The 17,845-nt window shown below is 32.7% G+C and overlaps 1 protein-coding gene across 9 annotated transcripts in view; it reads right to left on the bottom strand.

The window, feature by feature from the left end:
* NBEA (neurobeachin) overlaps nucleotides 1-17,845 on the bottom strand; it is an 829,579-nt gene that overhangs the window by 624,786 nt on the left and 186,948 nt on the right. For all 9 annotated transcript variants that reach the window (XM_056794740.1, XM_056794741.1, XM_056794743.1 and 6 more), the window contains 5 exons: nucleotides 16,817-16,969; nucleotides 12,378-12,546; nucleotides 2,192-2,271; nucleotides 1,515-1,577; nucleotides 1,331-1,428 (listed from right to left, as the gene is read on the bottom strand). In XM_056794740.1, coding sequence (XP_056650718.1) covers nucleotides 1,331-1,428; nucleotides 1,515-1,577; nucleotides 2,192-2,271; nucleotides 12,378-12,546; nucleotides 16,817-16,969 — 563 coding nt within the window. The remainder of the gene's footprint in view (nucleotides 1-1,330; nucleotides 1,429-1,514; nucleotides 1,578-2,191; nucleotides 2,272-12,377; nucleotides 12,547-16,816; nucleotides 16,970-17,845) is intronic.

The following is a 17,845-nucleotide window of genomic DNA, read 5'->3' as shown; positions in this document are numbered from 1 at the left end:
GCTGGTTGTTAGGTCTGATATACCATCTCTCTTTCTCTCTCTCTCTCTCTCTCTCTCTGTCTCTGAACTGAGAGACTCCATTCAAAGCTATAGAGCCCCAGTAGGAAAGTTCTTCTGAACTTACACAGCAATTTATTTTGAAACTGATTATTCCCATTATATAATGAGTTGCATTTTTGTTAGAGAATAATGACAGAGACACTGTTTCATTAAAATATTTTACCTACTCTAGTATCTATCATAGTACTTTATACAAACAAGGTATTAAATAAATGTTTCATTATTCATCAACTTAGTTCAATAGGAAGTAGAATTGATAGATTGATAGATTCATTCTTTTGAGTTTTTTTGTTTTTTTTTACAAATTCTATCCTTATGTGAATTACATCATTTCAAAGTTGCAAGGTACCTAAAAGGTCATTAGGGTTTGGCTCATATCAGAACAGTTAACAAATATTTATTACATGTCTACCATATGCTAGATTTAGGTAGTAATAACGGCTAGGGATACAATGCAAATCAAAAATAGTCTGTGCCTGTAAGATGGTAATGTGGAAATTGATATACACATAAATACATAAATAGGTATACATATACAGAGTGGATAGAAGGTAACTTTAGAAATTTATGGCAGCTAGAAAGACTATGAAAGGCTTCCTGTGGAGAGAAATATTTGAACTGAAACTTAAAAAAATCTTTTGGGACAACCATTAATTTTTTCCCCTCCCACTACCCTAACACTGAAAAAGAAAAAAAAACTTTGTAACTAATATGAATCATCAAGCAAAATCAATTCCTATATTGACCATCTTCAAAACTACATGTCTCATCCTGTATCTTGAGACAATTGCCTTACTTTTAGTAGGTAGAGAGTAGGTATTCACTAAGATTTGGAATGATAGTATCCCCCACTGATAAGGAAGGACTATTGTACAAATTGCACAATAATATACAATGTACTTCATTACTTCTGTATTTAATGTTGGTAATGTCTTACTGTGTGTTTAATTTGTAAATTAAACTTTATCATACATATATATGTGTAAAAAATGGCATTATATATGGGACCAGCAGGTATTTGCTTATACCTGCTGTTTCAACCATCCACAGAATGTCTTGGAACATATTCTCCACAAATATGAGGGCCCAATTGTACGTTACATATGATTATTTTCCTAATAATCAATTCATGTCTTCCATTTCTTTGCAAATAAAAGGTCTTCCCATATTTTATTATTTTGCTTGCTTCATCTGCAAGAATAAGACAAATATTGCTCTTGGTAGCTCTGTGAATATTTAATGTTGATGCCTAACAACACAATTATCTTACCGTATCCCATTTCTTTGATCAAAGGCAGGTATCATTGAGGCTGGGTGTTCTGACATCAGAGCCACTAATAACTGCAAAACATCATGTATGTTTTCATCCTACAAAGAAGGATTAGCAATATTTTAAATTTAAATATAGTATATACTGTAAAATAAAGAATTCAAAGAATATTCATAAAACTTACCTCATGCATTGTTAATAAATAATTTAATATGCTCTGAAGTTCATCTTCCTTGACCCCTCGATCCTAATAGAAATATAGTAAGTTTTTTGGTTAAATAAAATCCAAAATGCTTACCTATTAGTAAAGGAAACTATTGAATGACTTTTTAAAAGAGAATAAATTATAGTCAAATGAAAATTAAGTCAGACATTAAAACTTTCATACCTCATAGAATAAAATTGTTCAAATTACAAAACTTAAATTTAAGTAAATCAATAAAGAAAATATTACACTTAAAAGGAAAGTAGACCACTAAAATTAGACGACAATCATTATCAATTGTCCATTTACTTTCAGGTAAGTTATGACTACATTCAAATAACATTCTTCTATTCCTTATATGTCAATGAATTTTCACAACACTATAACCTTTATGTTGAAATGTAATGTTTACATAAGCAATTGCCTTTTCTATTCCACAACTTTATTCCACAAGAGAAGAATTTTCATGAACAAAATGTGACATATTAAAGTTCTCTAAAAGCCAGTACACAATTTGTTATTTTGATAGAACTAAAACATTTAAATGAAGTTATATGTTGATATCATATTTGAGATTTGCAATTCTCTTAGACATTAAGACTTAAAAGTTATAATTTCAATTTTTAAAAAACACAATGAATTGTAAATGAATATACCTTTAATATAAGCTGCTTCAAAAAAAGCAGCATAAATGCCCGTAATGATATAATTTCTTTTTGTGAGGGTCGAGGACCATCTAGAATAAAACAGAAACAATGCTATTTTAAATTATCTTTATGAAACTATTATAAAGAATAATAGATTTTTCTAAGTTTCAGAGATTTTATGTAACATACCAATAAACAGTATATCACTTTATACGAATAAGAGATTTCTTGAGAAAATTTTAACTCTGGTGATATTTTCTTTTCTTAAATTGAAAACATGTAATTATGTATTGCCAAAAATGCTCATTAAGTTTATAAAAATGGGTCTAAATCTTCTCTGTCATATCTCCAAAACTGTTTCATCCTCTTAGAAAGACACCAGATTTGGAAGAACTTGATTTAAGTGTTCAGAAATTTAATTTTAATCCATAAAAATTTGAGGCCAAATCAGTTTAGGGGATACTAAGGTATACTTTTATAATAATATCATTAAATCCAACTTTTAAACTTTTCATGTTTTGATCATTTGAAATTATTAATGTTATTAATACCCATATAAGGATAATAAAAAATTAGCATAGATTTATTTAGTATAGATTTGGGGGGTTTTAGTGGTAGATTTAAGGAGTTCAGAAAAGGCCAGGGGAAACCCTATAAACAAAGCAGGTACATGAGGACTAGTGGGACTAATATAAATTAGTACCCCCTTTAGATTAGGGAACATAACCATACCCTTTTATTTATCCTTACCTTTCCTTTAAACCTTATTGAATAGAGGGTTTTTTTACATCTGCCTCTGGCAGTTATCCTTATGTAGCCTCAAGTCAGTTATACTGTTACTTAAGAGCCACAGCTCATAGCGGCCTGAAACCAACTCTTTTATAACAAAAAGATACCATACATCAATTTTAATCCAGCATTACTCTCACTGAAAATATGGAGAAACAAATATTTCCCCATCCTAAAATCTTTACTGGACTTTTCCCCTTTTAAAAAAAGTACAGAAGGGCAAAAATTAAAGCAAAATAAAAGCCTGCATTCATAAAATGAATTATGGGTGATAAGGAAATTTGGAACAAAAGTACTTGTAAGTAAAGACCATTCTCTTCCAAATAAAATGAAAGGACTGAATATATAATTGACCAATAGGCAATAATCTCTTTTTTATGTAGAAGAGACTGAGACATTGAATACAAAGAGAAAGGAAGCTCAATCAATCCTTATGGAGAGTAATTAAAATGGGAATCAAGTAGTTTGAAGAGATTAAGTAACTAACAGAATATCAACCTCAAACTGTATTTTAATAATATTGTAACTTCATATACTAGTCTCTATTTCCCTGATTTGTTTTTAATTAAAGGTTTAAATCATATACCCATTTTGACCTTATCTTGATATAGGGCAGTGATGGTGAAGGTATTCAAGTTCTCATGCCCAAACTGCAACTTCAAGATAACTGTGAGCCCCTTGCATTACCCCAGACAGTGGAGGGAGGAAGTGTTCACTTTATGCGACTAGACAGAATAATTTTGACTATATTAAATTTAAAAGTTTTTGTACAAACAGAACCAATGTAACCAAGATTAGGAGAGAAAAAAACAACTGGGGGGGGGGGGGATTTTCATGACAAATTTCTTTGACATGGGTCTCATTTCTCAAATATGTAGAGATCTAAGTCAAATTTATAAGAATACAAGCCATTCCCCAATTTACGAATGGTCAAAGCATATGAATAAGCAATTTTCAAATGAAGAAATCAAAGCTTTCAATAATCATGAGAAAAAATGTTCTAAATCCCTCTTGATTAGATAAATGCAAATTAAAACAACTCTGAGGTACTATTTCACACCTATCAGATTAGTTAACATGACAGTAAATGGAAATAATAAATGTTGAAGAGGATGTGGCAAAATTGGGACACTAATGCATTGCTAGTGGAGTTGTGAACCAATCCAATCATTCTGGAGGGCAATTTGGAACTATGCGCAAAGGGTTATAAAACAGTACATACTCTTTAATTCAGTAATACCACAACTGAGTCTGGATGCCAAAGATATTTTAAAAAGAGGGTCTGGTGGGAGAATCTACTTGTACAAAAATATTTATAGCTGTTCTTTTTATGGTGGAAAAGAATTGGGAATTGAGAAGATTATCATCAATTGGGGAATGTCTGAATAAATTGTTCTATATGATGGTGACGGAATGATATTGTGCTGTAAGAAATGAAGAACAGGATAGTTTCAAAAAGAATTGGAAAGACCTATGTGAACTTATGCAGAGTGAAATAAGCAGAACTAGGGGGATATTGTATACAGTAACAACAATATTGTGGAATGATCTACTCTGATAGACTTATCTACTCTAAGCAATACAATAATCCAAGACAATTCTGAAGGGCTTATGACAAAGAAAGGTATTTGCCTCCAGATAAAGAATTGTTGGAGTCAGAATGCATATCAAAGCATGCATTTTTTTACTCATTTAGTTGGGTTTTTGGTTTTATATTTATTCTCTTACAAAAATGTGTTTTGCAGGATAATACCTGTCCAACCCAGATTTAATTGTCTGCCAGCCCTGGGAGCAGGGAGGGAAGGGAAGGAGAGAGCCAATTTGGATCATAAAAGTTTAGAAAACTTATATGTAAATTTATTATTAAATATAATTGGTAAAAATAAAATATCTTCATTATAAAAATTATAAAAATAACTATAGAATAAAATACCATTGAATCTTTCTGCCAAGACATATCCATGAAATATGTGAATACAATTACAAAACAATATTTTCAGAAATATAGTCATAAATAATAAGAAATTTTCATTGCTGATGATGAAGTTCTGATAATATAATAAAAATGATTAAACTAGCTAAATTAATTTATTTAGATAGTATCACATTAATCAAACCACCAAAGGATTATTTTTGATAGTAGTAGGAGAAATTCTGCAGGAGGGAAAAATGTTGAGAATATTTAGAGAAATGTTGAAAAAATTAGAAAGAATGGGTCTTAGTTGTATCAGATCTCAAACTCTACTACAACATAGTAATCCTACAAATGAGATCTAAATAAAAAGGGGTCCAGCAATGGAAAGTATTAGTCACATAACACACAAAAGTCTAATATTAAATAAAAACAACCTAGCTACTACATAAGAACTTTATGCATGATACAAAGTGTTAAAAAAACTGGAAAGTAGTCTTGCAGAAATTAGTTTTAGGCCAACAACTTATACTATATACCAGTGATGATGAACATTTTAGAGAGCACGTGCTATGCCTCTCCCCCCTGACCCCCAGAGTTCACATGTCATGCCCCATCCCACCCCATACCCTATACAGGGAGGGAGGATGAGTTCCCATTAGGCTGCTAGGCAGAGGGGCAGGTGATGTAAAAAAAAAATGTCATCAGGCACAGTGGAAAAGGGGAAGGGAGCAGTTCTGCCTAAGTCCCTCTGTCTTTCTAGTAGCAAACTCAGGGTGAGGGGAAAGAAGGGGGGACAGGCAGAGAGAAGAGGACAGTATCTTGTGTTCCATAGGTTTGCCATCACTGCTATATACCAAGGTAAATTCCAAATGAAAAGAATAACATAGAAATATAAAGTAATATAAGTAAATTGGAGGATTATTTTTCTGATCTACAACTGGGGGAAGAGTTCATAACAAAACAAAAGATGAGCGAAAATCATAAGTCAGAATGGACAGTTTTGAATATATGAAGCTAAAACTTTTGGCTTGACTAAAACCAAAAGTTAAAATTAGAAAAGAAACAGATAACTAGGAAAAAAATGTTTGCAGAACCCTTTGCTAAAGGTCTCATTTCCAAAATAAGTAAGAATTATTTACCAAAGTAAAGCATTTGAAGAAATAAATGGGAAGTTTTCTAATAAAGAAATTTATGCTATCAATAGTTGTAAAAAATTCTACAAATCACTAAAAATTAAATATACATTAAAGCACCCTGAAAATTCATCTCATACAACTGACTGGTAAAGATGACAAAAAAATGAAAATGAAAATTTGTTCTTAGAAATTGTGGGGAAACAAGGCACACTAATTCACTACTGGTGGAATTGTGAATTGATCTAACCAATCTGAAAAGCAATTTGCAACTATGGTTATTTTGACTCATTTTGACTCATATATGGTCATTTGACAATAATAATAGTACTTGGCATGTATCCAAAGAAATCAAAGAAAAATATTTATTTGTATGAAATTTTTTATAAGTTTTTTAGGGAGGCAAAAAAACCTAAAGGCATTCCTTCTGTAAGGAAATGACTAAAAATAATTATGATATATGAATGTAATGGGGTATTATTATGCCATAAAAATGAAAAAAGGGGAAGTTAAAGAAGAAACTGGTTAAGACTCTATTAAAAAACATATACTCATAATGAAGTCCACAAAATGAGGAAAGCAATTTATATAATGATATTATGAAAGATAACTGAAAATCTTTAGAACTCTGGTCAGTGCTATTAATCAAAATAGTTGAGAACCAGAGATGAAGTACATACCTGACAAAGAGGATTGTAGCCTCATATTTCATGGGAAATTTCTCACTATCCATTTGCAATGAATAAGGTTCATTCATTGGTGATATTAATTATAGCCCAAACTTACTGGTGAGAATAATAGCTGCTATAAATTTAGCATTTCAAGGTTTGTATGGTAGTGTGCTATCCTTGGAGCTGAAAAGACCTGGGTTCCTATCTTTCCTTTGATACATAATAGCTGAATGATTACTCTTTAATCACCATCAACCTACAAATAAACTATCCTCAAACCCCATCCCTGTACTTTTGGCTCCATCCTTCTCTAATCTAACAATGCCTACCCAATCTACTGTGCCCCTCTAGAATTTCAACTCCAAAACTAATAAACTTCCATTAATTCTGGATCTTTTCGCTACAACTCATTCTGTCTATTGGCTGGCGTTAAGAGCTGACTTCCCATAGAGGAAATCAAATCTTCGTCCATCTTCTCCCATACTGGTGGTACACTCACTTACATTGGTCTTGGAGCAGGATTTGGAAAATTCTTTGCTACTAATTGTCACTTCCAGGCTCTCCCTTTCCCACCATTATTTAATAATTTTTCCTTCTTTAAGTTCACTCTCCCATATTTTTCATCATATATGTATCATTATAGCTACTATCTATCAAACTTCAGATCATTCAAGGAGTTCAGCTCCTGATATCCTCCTCCTCCTCCTCCTTTTCCTCAATTCTTTTCTTTATTCTATAGGCCTTCAACAAAATACATGTTGATGATCCCTACAATATCCTAACTAAGTCAATGAGACAAAAAACATTTAAATGCCTACTATGTGTCAACAAGCATTTAAGTTTCTATTATTTGCCAGCTACTGTTAAGGGTTGAGGACACAAATCAAAATAAAGGCAGACTTTGTCCTCAAGGAACTTAAACTCTAATGAGGAAAAATAACAGAAAAAAAGAAAGAGGAAAAAGCAGGGAGAATGGGGGCAGGAGAGGGATTTCACACACTGGAGGCCAAGGTATGATAAGAAGAAATCTAAAAGCAATATAGCTAGGGTATAATCAGAAGAAAACTGTTTTGAGGCCTAGCTTTTAATAAGGGCCCTGGAGTCCACAACCTGAACCTAAAATAAAAGGGTCCAATCGGGGGCAAAGAGTTTTGTTGAGATGTGAGTACCAAATAAATTCAATACTGCAAGATAATGAGATTTCTTGAGTATGAATTTCCTAGAGAAGGAAAGTGTCATGGAGAGTTTCAATGAGGATTGATTGTAAAAGTGCTTAATATTTCATTTTATTCATTCATGTCCAAAAACAAAATAAATCAGAAATATAAAGGAAAGCACTAACATAAGAACTGAGAGACTTTGAAAAATTTGGATATTAGCTGAAACTTGAAGGAAGCCAGGAAGTAGGGAGAAAGGAAAGCACTAGGACTTTAGAGAACAGCCAAGGAAAATGCAAAGTTTCAGGAAATGGTGAGTCTCATGCAAAAAAAAGGAAAGAGATCAGTCTCTGGATCATAGACTACAAGAAGGAGCATATGGTATAACTTTTAAAGTAAGAGGTTGTGAAATTATAAATACTTTTATATTTTATCTAAGAAACAACAGGGAACCATTGGAATTTGTTGAATGGATGAGAGGTAAGAGACAAGCTTTGAGGTAGGGTAACCAAAAAGAAAGCTATTGCAATACACCAAATGGGAGGTGATGGGGGTCTGTTCCAAGAACTTCCCTGTTTTTCTATGCCCTCAAATTCCATAACTGACTCCTCTACTCCACGTCAGTCAAACATTAAGGATGATCATATCTTTCCAATAGTCTTTCTCTGATCTCAGTTTCCTCCCTTCCCAATGTCAACCAAATTGAATTAAAATCCCCACTGTTCTCCATTCTGAAATCTCTTGCCCTACTGACATCTAGTGGATTGGATGATTTCTATTATTCACCTCCTCTGATCCTACTTGTGCTACTGAACAGAGCTGTAAGAAGTCAAATAATCATACTAACTGGATATACTATAAATTTATATACAACCTCAACTGAGACCCTTAGTGCAATAAAAATTCTTTTATTCTTCCCCAAATGATTCCTTATGTCAACTCTCACAGAAGTTTTTCTGAACTTACTTTTCTCTCCTCAAAACTCTCATATTTCCACTTGCCTGGACCCACTCTGCTGGGAACATATAATTTCTTACCTGAGAAAAATCAGGCTATTAATTCTAAGCTACCACTTTTCGTTTCAAAACTCCTTTACATTATCCTTGAATTTTCTCCTCATTTCCTTTAGTCATGGATAAATGAGATTGCCCTTCTCCTTCCAAGGTCAACCCCATTATATGTGCTATTAATCTCATGTCCTCATATATTCTTAGCAGATTACTTCTATACCATCCCTTCTTCCTTTTTAATCTTTGACTTCCATACATATATTGCATATATGTTTATATATAGACATACATAATACATATATTAATTTATTATTAAACATTTTGAAATCCTTCTCATTCTTTAAAAAACCTTCGATATTCCCTCAATCATCCAATATATCTTCTACCTTCTTCAGATACACACCTAAAAATTTTGTATTTTTATTGTTCCCACTTTCTATTCTATACTCAATTGACCCTTTGCAATCTGTCTCCAACACAATTATTCAAAAACTGAAATGACTCTTTCCAAAGTTAGTTTTCTTGTAATTGGCAACTCTGATGTTCTTTTCTTAATCTTCATTCTTTCTTGACTTTTCCAGTTTTGGTTATTGTTGACAACAATTTTCTCTGAATTTTAATTACCTTGTTCTATCCTGGTTATCGTCCCACTTGACTGACTAGTCCTCCTCAGCCTCCTTTCCTGGTTCAGAATCCATATTACTTTATCTAAATGTGGATGAATGTTCCCCCACAATGCTATTCTTCTCCGCTATATGTATATACTCTCTTAATGGCTGCATCAATTTCTACAAGTTTAATCATTGCCTTTTTTGTCAATGGCCCATAGACCTACATATCCACCACTGGCTTCTTCCCTAGGGTTTAGTTGTGCACTGGCAACTACCTATTAGATGGCAACCAGGACATATCTGAATATATCCATTACTGGACTTCCACTCAGATTTACCTCTTTTCAAAACTTCCCTATTTCTTTCATATAAACAGTTATTCTTCTAACCTCCTAGATTTGTAATTTTGTTATTAAGCTTGACTTTTTACTCTACCTTAACCAATAAGTTGCCAAATCTTGAAATTTCTACCTGCATAACTCTTTCAGGTCTAAAACTTCAAAGCTATCATCTGAATTGTGGCTCTTGCCTAGGCTAGGTCACCTAACTGTATTTTTCTATCAGTGATTTCCCCATTCCAATCTATCAAGCAGACCAGAGTGAAATTCCTTAAGAACAGATCCAACCACTCTACATTATAAACTTCAGGGGATTCCTAATGTCTCCAAGGGAGTTCTTAATGTAGGGTTCACAGACCTCCCCAAAAGTTCTATTGAGAAACCATGGGGGGTGGAAATCTGTGAACTTGGATGGGGAAATATATATATTTATTTTCACTAATATCTAAATGAAATTAAGAATTGTCTTCAATTTTTTTAAATTAATAGACTAAGAAGGAGTCCATAAGCATCATCAGACTGTCAAAGAAGTCCATCAAACATATAAGCAAAAAATTAGTCTTGACAGAATAAAATATAAACTCCATTTTGAGTTTTAAAAGCTGTTCACAACTTAATCCTAATCTCAACTTCATTAGATATCTCTCCTCTTCTCTCACTCTATGGTCCAACCAAATTGATGTTATTTCTGTTCCTCACACCCAGTATTCATTTTCCTGTCTCTGTGCCTTTTCATCAACCATCCCCTTATGCCTACATTTCCTCCTTACTCATCCTCAAAGAATCCTTCTCTTCTTTCAAAATGCAACCCAATTAACACCTTCTACACAAAGTCATTCCTGATTACCCTCCCCCCAACTTCTTTTGTACTCTCTCCCTAACTACCTTACACTAAGTTCTATTTGTTTCAGAACAAGTATTCATACATGGTAACTCTCTCAATAGAGTGAAAAGTCCTTAAGAGAAGAGACTGTCTCTTAATTCATTGCTGGTGGAGTTGTGAACTGATCCAACAATTCTGGAGGGCAATTTGGAACTATGCCCAAAGGGCGACAAAAGAATATCTACCCTTTGATCCAGCCATTGCACTGCTGGGTCTGTACCCCAAAGAGATAATGGACAAAAAGACTTGTACAAAAATATTCATAGCTGCGCTCTTTGTGGTGGCCAAAAACTGGAAAATGAGGGGATGCCCATCAATTGGCTGAGCAAATTGTGGTATATGTTGGTGATGGAATACTATTGTGCTAAAAGGAATAATAAAGTGGAGGAGTTCCATGGAGACTGGAACAACCTCCAGGAAGTGATGCAGAGCGAGAGGAGCAGAACCAGGAGAACATTGTACACAGAGACTAATACACTGTAGTATAATCGAATGTAATGGACTTCTCCATTAGTGGCGGTGTAATGTCCCTGAACAATTTGCAGGTATCTAGCAGAAAAAAACACTATTCATAAGCAAAGGATAAACTATGGGAGTGGAAACACCGAGGAAAAGCAACTGCCTGAATACAGCGGCTGAGGGGACATGACAGAGGATAGACTCTACATGAACACTCTAATGCAAATATTATCAACAAAGCAATGGGTTCAAATCAAGAAAACATGTAATGCCCAGTGGATCTACGGGTCGGCTATGGGGAGTGGTGGGGAGGAAAAGAAAATGATCTATGTCTTTAATGAATAATGCTTGGAAATGATCAAATAAAATATATTTAAAAAGAAAAAAAAAGAGAAGAGACTGTCTCATTGTGTTATATTTCAAACCCTAGTTCCTAGTGAAAGCAGGTATTTGATGACTATTGATTAAACTGATTCTTGACTCTAATCATGATGTAACACTACCTCTCATCAAAAGCAAGGGAAATAAGAATGACTAGTGAAATTTGTAGTGGCACCTCTAAAATAGAGACTATAACACAGAATAAACTCTGCAGGTCAATTAATATCCTAAAACTTAATCCTTTAGAATTTTTACATTAGTATATTATAATAGACATATTTTTAAAAAGCAAATGCTTGAAAATCCAAACACTAAAATATACTTAGCAGAATAATTAATCTGAATGAATGCTGAAAAAAAACTTTTTTCCTACATAAGTGAGGGGTGGGCTGAGGAAGGGGAAGTTTTGGGAAGAAGATGGAATGATATAACAACAGGTAACACTTATATGCCCTTTTAGGTTTGCAAAGTTATTTACAATATTATTTCATTTTATCAACACAGCAACCCTGAAAGGTAGCTGCTAAAATTATCCTTGCTTTATAGACAAAGACATTCAAAGTTTAAGTTGATTTGCTCTGGCCATGTACACTTAGTGTCTGAAACACTTTATAGACTTGAGTCTTCCTAATACAGTGCTCTGTCCAGTATTACCACCTATTTCATTCTATATATACAAAAAATTGACCTCGTCACTGTACACAATTCTCAGTAGGCCATTTCTTCATTCAACAAAGCATTCATCTATACTGTGTTTTTTAAAGGAAGTATAAATCTATAAAATGTGATAACATTTAATACATAAATATTATACAAATAAAACATAAATGTTACAATATTGTACTTACCTAATCCTTTAGGAGAAATGCCACTGCTATCAGCAGGATTAATAACCCAATAATAATATTTCAGTGTGTGCATTAGCTGTAATACTGTTCCAACTCTGCGTATCGTAGTGTAGATGGTAGCAGTTCCAATAAATTCAGCAGATAAATAGGTATACAAAGAAAGTTGAACCTAATAAATAACAAATAATATTAATGCCTTAGAATTAAAGGAGCTGAAAGAATAAGAATAACTAGTTCTTAAAATATAATTTTATTTTACATTTAGACATTTTAAATATTAAAATTTAAATAAATTTGAACACAATATAAAGGTATTTCCATAAATCTATTACAAAATATTTGGATATTCATTTTTCCTTTAATAGGATCTTTATACTCAGCTTTGATTCTGCCAAAAAAAACTGCTATTCATAATTATTTTTCAAATTTATATGTCATATGTTTGCCTTAATCACATTTTATTATTTAATTACTTTGATCTGCTATAATTCATTTGAACATTCTACTAAATGGAAATTTTTATTTTCCCCAGGATTATTAATTATTAAAAATAATACCAATATAGCAATAATAATACTAATATAACGATCTTTGAAAAGATTTATCCCTTTATCTTCCCTCAGCAGCTACACGGGGGCATATTTCCAACAAAAGAATTATTGGTAAAAAAGAATGACTAATTTTGTTATTTTTGCTATTTATACCCAGATTGCTTTCTAAAGGATTCTATTATTTCCCAGTTCATAAATATTAAATTTAGTTCCTTTAGTTATTTGCCAAGTAGAGTACTAGAAGTGGTACTACAATACTATTTTAAATATGTATTTATTCAATAATAAGGAGGAGTATATTTTCAATGACTACTAATACTAATGAGTTTCTTCTGAAATTGTATTTTTGTTTTATTTGCTCCTTGAGAATTAGGAGCTTATACAGTATACAATGAAAATCTAAATTCATTCTCCCCCCTATACTACTACTCTATTTTCCAGAGTATATTTTTCTAATTAGTAAATCAATCCCTCATTTTTATTTTCTATACATTTAGGGAAAACTGACTTTTTATATGATTGGTTTTTAACTCTGCTTCCTGAATGAAGCTCTCTGTTTTTTAATTAGTACCAAATAGTTTTGATAAACAGTTCTATGATACATTTAAACGAGTATACTTTTGTTATTTAGGACCACAGATTCACCCAGTTATAAACATTTATTAAGAATCCAATAAGTTCCAGGCAGTCTTTGTTCTCAAGCTCTGTCTATTGGATCAGGCAACAGGGAAACATCTATATACAAACATGTTATATACAGGATAAAATGGAAATAATGAAAAGATGGAATATATTAATGGGAAAAAAATCTAGTAGGAGTTGAAATCTTATCTAGAACTTGAAGGAAATCAGGGAAGTCAAGAAGAGGAGATAGAGAATTCCATTCATTAGATTTGGCTAATGAATATACCCTGAATCCTGAGATAGAATGTCTCGCTAAGGAAATGCTTGGTCAGTAGCACTGGATCACAGAGAGCATGAGATGTAAGACTCAAAATTAAGTAAAAGAGACAGGTTATGAAGGACTTTAGAAGCCAAACAGAGGATTTTCAATTTCATTGGAAGTGTTAGTCACTGGAGTGGCTTTAATATACTTGCTGGGGACAGGAAAGGGGAGATTTGTGAAATGGTTAGACTTACATTTTAGGGTAAGGAAGAAAGGTAGGCATGGGGATCAACCTGAAGCAGGCAAACAAATTAGCAGGCAGTTAAGGGAAGAAATCAGAACCTTCAACAATGCAATAGCAGTGTTAGAGGGAAGAAGGGAATACAAAAGGTGGCATTAACAGGTCTTGGAAACAGAATAGATATGAGGAATGACTGATAGTAAGGAGTCAAGGATGACAAATAAGTAGCAAATCAGTGGGACTGAGAGGATGGCACTGCTGTAGACAGTAATAGAGAATTTAGGAAGACAAGAAGGTTTGGGGAACAAAATTCAGTTTTGAACATGTGCTTAAGATGCCTACAGTATATCCAGTTCAAAATGTCCAAAATGCAATTGGAGATAAGTCTGAGGATCAGTAGAGGGATTAGGATAGAGATTTGAGAATCAGCAAGAAACATAAATGAATCAATGAGGCCTAATAATATCAACAAATAATAAAGGAGAAATGAAGTGGCTTCAAAAGAAAGCCGTATGGGACACTCATTTAAATAACTGAGAAGGAGTAGTCAGACTGAGAGGAGGAAAACCAGGAAAGAGAAACATTGTAAAAAGCTATAGAAGGGATATCAAGAAGAGAGTGAAAAGACAGTGTCACAAACTTCAGAGGATTGAAAAAAGATCATTCATTAGTTGTGACAATTAAGAGATCATGGGTAATTTTGGAAAGATCAGTTTCAGTTGAATAAAGAGGAGAGTTAGAAGAAAAAGTGCAGAAGCATTTGCTGAAGACGGCCTTCCCAAGGAATTTTAATGATAAATTGAGGCAAGATATGGGATGATAGTCAGCAGGGATGGGAAGATTAAGTGAGTTCCTAGAAGATGAGACACAGGCATGTTTGTAGTCAATAAGGAAACGAATCAGTAGACAGGATAAGTGACAGAGTAAATATGATAGAGGGGATAATCTGCTGGAGAAGACAGAATGAATGGGGCTCCAGAGTTGAAAGAAACCCTCAAAGACCATCTAACTCACCCTCCTGATTTAAGGGTTTTCAGATATTCAGGTGTATTCAGAGTATGTTGCTTTTTAAAAATATTTTAGTATGTCTTACTTAACCTAATTTTTTAACATTTGAACAAGCCAATATTTGTGCTAAAAATAAACTGTTTATTGAAATATTTAAGTAAATAGTAAAATAATGTGTTATAATCTATATGAATAAAAATGAATATATATAATAAAAGGCTAACATAAAATTTTAAGATAAGGAACAAGCACTTAGACTAGTAAACTCTGGCAATGCCTAAATACATCTTTTTCTCCTAATAGGACACATTGTTGGGCACACAAATTACTTGATATGCAGGAGAACATAAAGCACCAGTTGCAAGATTAGCTACAATTCTTAGATCAATGACTTGCATGTAATAAAACAATGTATCTCTGGACCTCAGCTACTTCATTTGTAAAGCAGATGGTGAAGGTTTGTCACACAGAACTACTATGAGGACAGCTCCTTAAAAATTTTAAAGTATCTTCAGAGCCCATATCAATGCCTCACATACAGACATTTAAAAAAATGTTTCTAAAACTGAAAAATAGAGTAATTTATAAACATACAAATGTTATGAATTTTAGTTTCATTTTTAAAATGTTTTATCTCAGAAACTCTAAGGCAATATAAAATATTATGAAATTTCCACTATCATAAATAACTTATACTTATTAAGTCCCTAAGTTGCATATGAAAATCCTATTTAAACCACAAAATAGTTTTATATATTACTCTATCTTCCTCAAAGAATACTACCACAATTATTACTGCTACTATCACCTTCTCTTTATTTCCTCCTCAAGTTGATACAGTATTTTTGAACTTACAATTCATTTTCCTTACAGTGCTGCTATTAATGGTTTGGTGGCTGGAGTATTTTTGTTTTGGTTGTTTTTTTATGCTTTTTTTTAAAACTCTCCTAATGGCAATACTTAAACTCAGGTTTTCCTGACTATGAGGACAGTTCTCTATCTGTTAAAATTCCTTGCTCTTCATAAGTTAGTCTCTATAAATATACACCATTTTACAGATATGGAAAGTAAAGTTCAGAAAAGTTAAATAATTTGCCTATGGCAACAACAGATTTGTCAGCTGATATCAGCAGAGCTGAGGTTAAAACCTACATCTCCACATAGGAATCTAGCAAATAGCAGAAGATTTTAAGTTCAGTGCTCTTTATACTAATACATGCAAGCCTAAATATATTTTCTCTTAAACTAAAGAAGCTCAAAATATGAAAAAAAAAAGAAAAGATCTCCTTTTTTCTTCAATAAATGAGACAAGATTTTTTAAAAAGTCCTACAGAATATTCCTTCTTGAAAGAAAGCATGCCTTAGTGAGTAGAGGATTTTCTTTGTTGTCTGCAATATCTGGTTCCAATCTTGTCTCTCAAACATCTTAGGTATATATTAGGGGTCAAACAATTTGATCTTTCAGTGCTCTTAGGCAACTCTCTAAGACTCTATTGGCAAACATATATTCAAAGGGCGGTGAACAGAACCAGCAGAGGTATTGCCTAACTGCATCAGTAAATTCAGATTTTACACGTTATTATAAACATGGAAATCACAGGTTCAGAGAAAAACAAAAGCCTTCAATCCTAAAAGCTAAAAATTACTATTCCAAAAAACAAAAACCAAACATCATTTAACTTCATAATTTAAAAATTTAAAGTTATTAGTATTTTCATTTTGATGTTTTATAGTGAGTAATTCTGATCCATACCTTTGCAGGGGTATGTATCCAGATAGCTGGGTTGAAAAGAATGTGATCACAAAGCTGCTTCAGTAACGGTGCTCCATGAGATAAACCATCAAGATACTTTGCAAAGGACAAAAACTGTTCCAGAACAGCTCTGGTTATATGAACCCTGGATGACTAAACAAATAAAACTCTTATTAGAATTAAGTTTCTTTTCAGAATATCACAATGGAAAATGTTGGACATTGTAAAAGAATATGATTTTGGTCATACAATAATAAATTTGGGTTTATTTATTTTCATAAGCCTTATGCTCTGTAATAGGGTCCATTTTTAAAAATTTAGTCTGCTTTTTAAAGTATTCTTTCCAATTATAGAAGATGTTAGAATCCTAAAAAAAGTTATTTTTGAGGCAGTTTATATCATAATGATTGCTAGAGATAATTTTGGATAAATAAATTCATTATATACTTAATACACTCAGTATCACTTTAAAAACATGAAATAAGAAAGGCAAAAAATATATAATTCCATTTTCAGCCTAGAGAACAAAGTGGTAGAAAAATATTTTGTGACTAAAAGAGTCTTCTTAAATTTGGGTTTCTCTGATTAAGTTAACATCTACCTTAATACTTAGTGACTACAAAGAAAAACAGGTATAAGGGAGGAGAGCAAATATGTATACATATACTGGAAAACATGGTGAAGGAATAAGAAACAAGAGAAGTCAAAGACTTATAGACCATATGGAAGCAGCACGTCTATACATTAAATCATTTTGATTCAGTAAACATTTATGAAGCACCTACTATGTGCAAAGGACTGTGCTAAGTATTGGGAATACAAAAAGAGGAAAAAGATAGTACCTGTTCTCATGGAACTTACAATATAAGAGAAATCATAGAAATAAATAGATACAAATGAAGCCATATAAAAAATAAATAGGAAATGTGGGGAAGTCTTCTTATAGGTGGTAGGATTTTAGTTGGGACATAAAGGAATCCAGGGAGGTCGATAGTCAGGGTGGAGGTGGGAGATCATTCCAGGCATGTA

The sequence above is a fragment of the Monodelphis domestica genome, chromosome 4 (assembly GCF_027887165.1).
Source record: "Monodelphis domestica isolate mMonDom1 chromosome 4, mMonDom1.pri, whole genome shotgun sequence".
In the NCBI taxonomy this organism is placed as follows: Eukaryota; Metazoa; Chordata; class Mammalia; order Didelphimorphia; family Didelphidae; genus Monodelphis; species Monodelphis domestica.
This window is presented reverse-complemented; position numbering and strand designations above follow the sequence as displayed.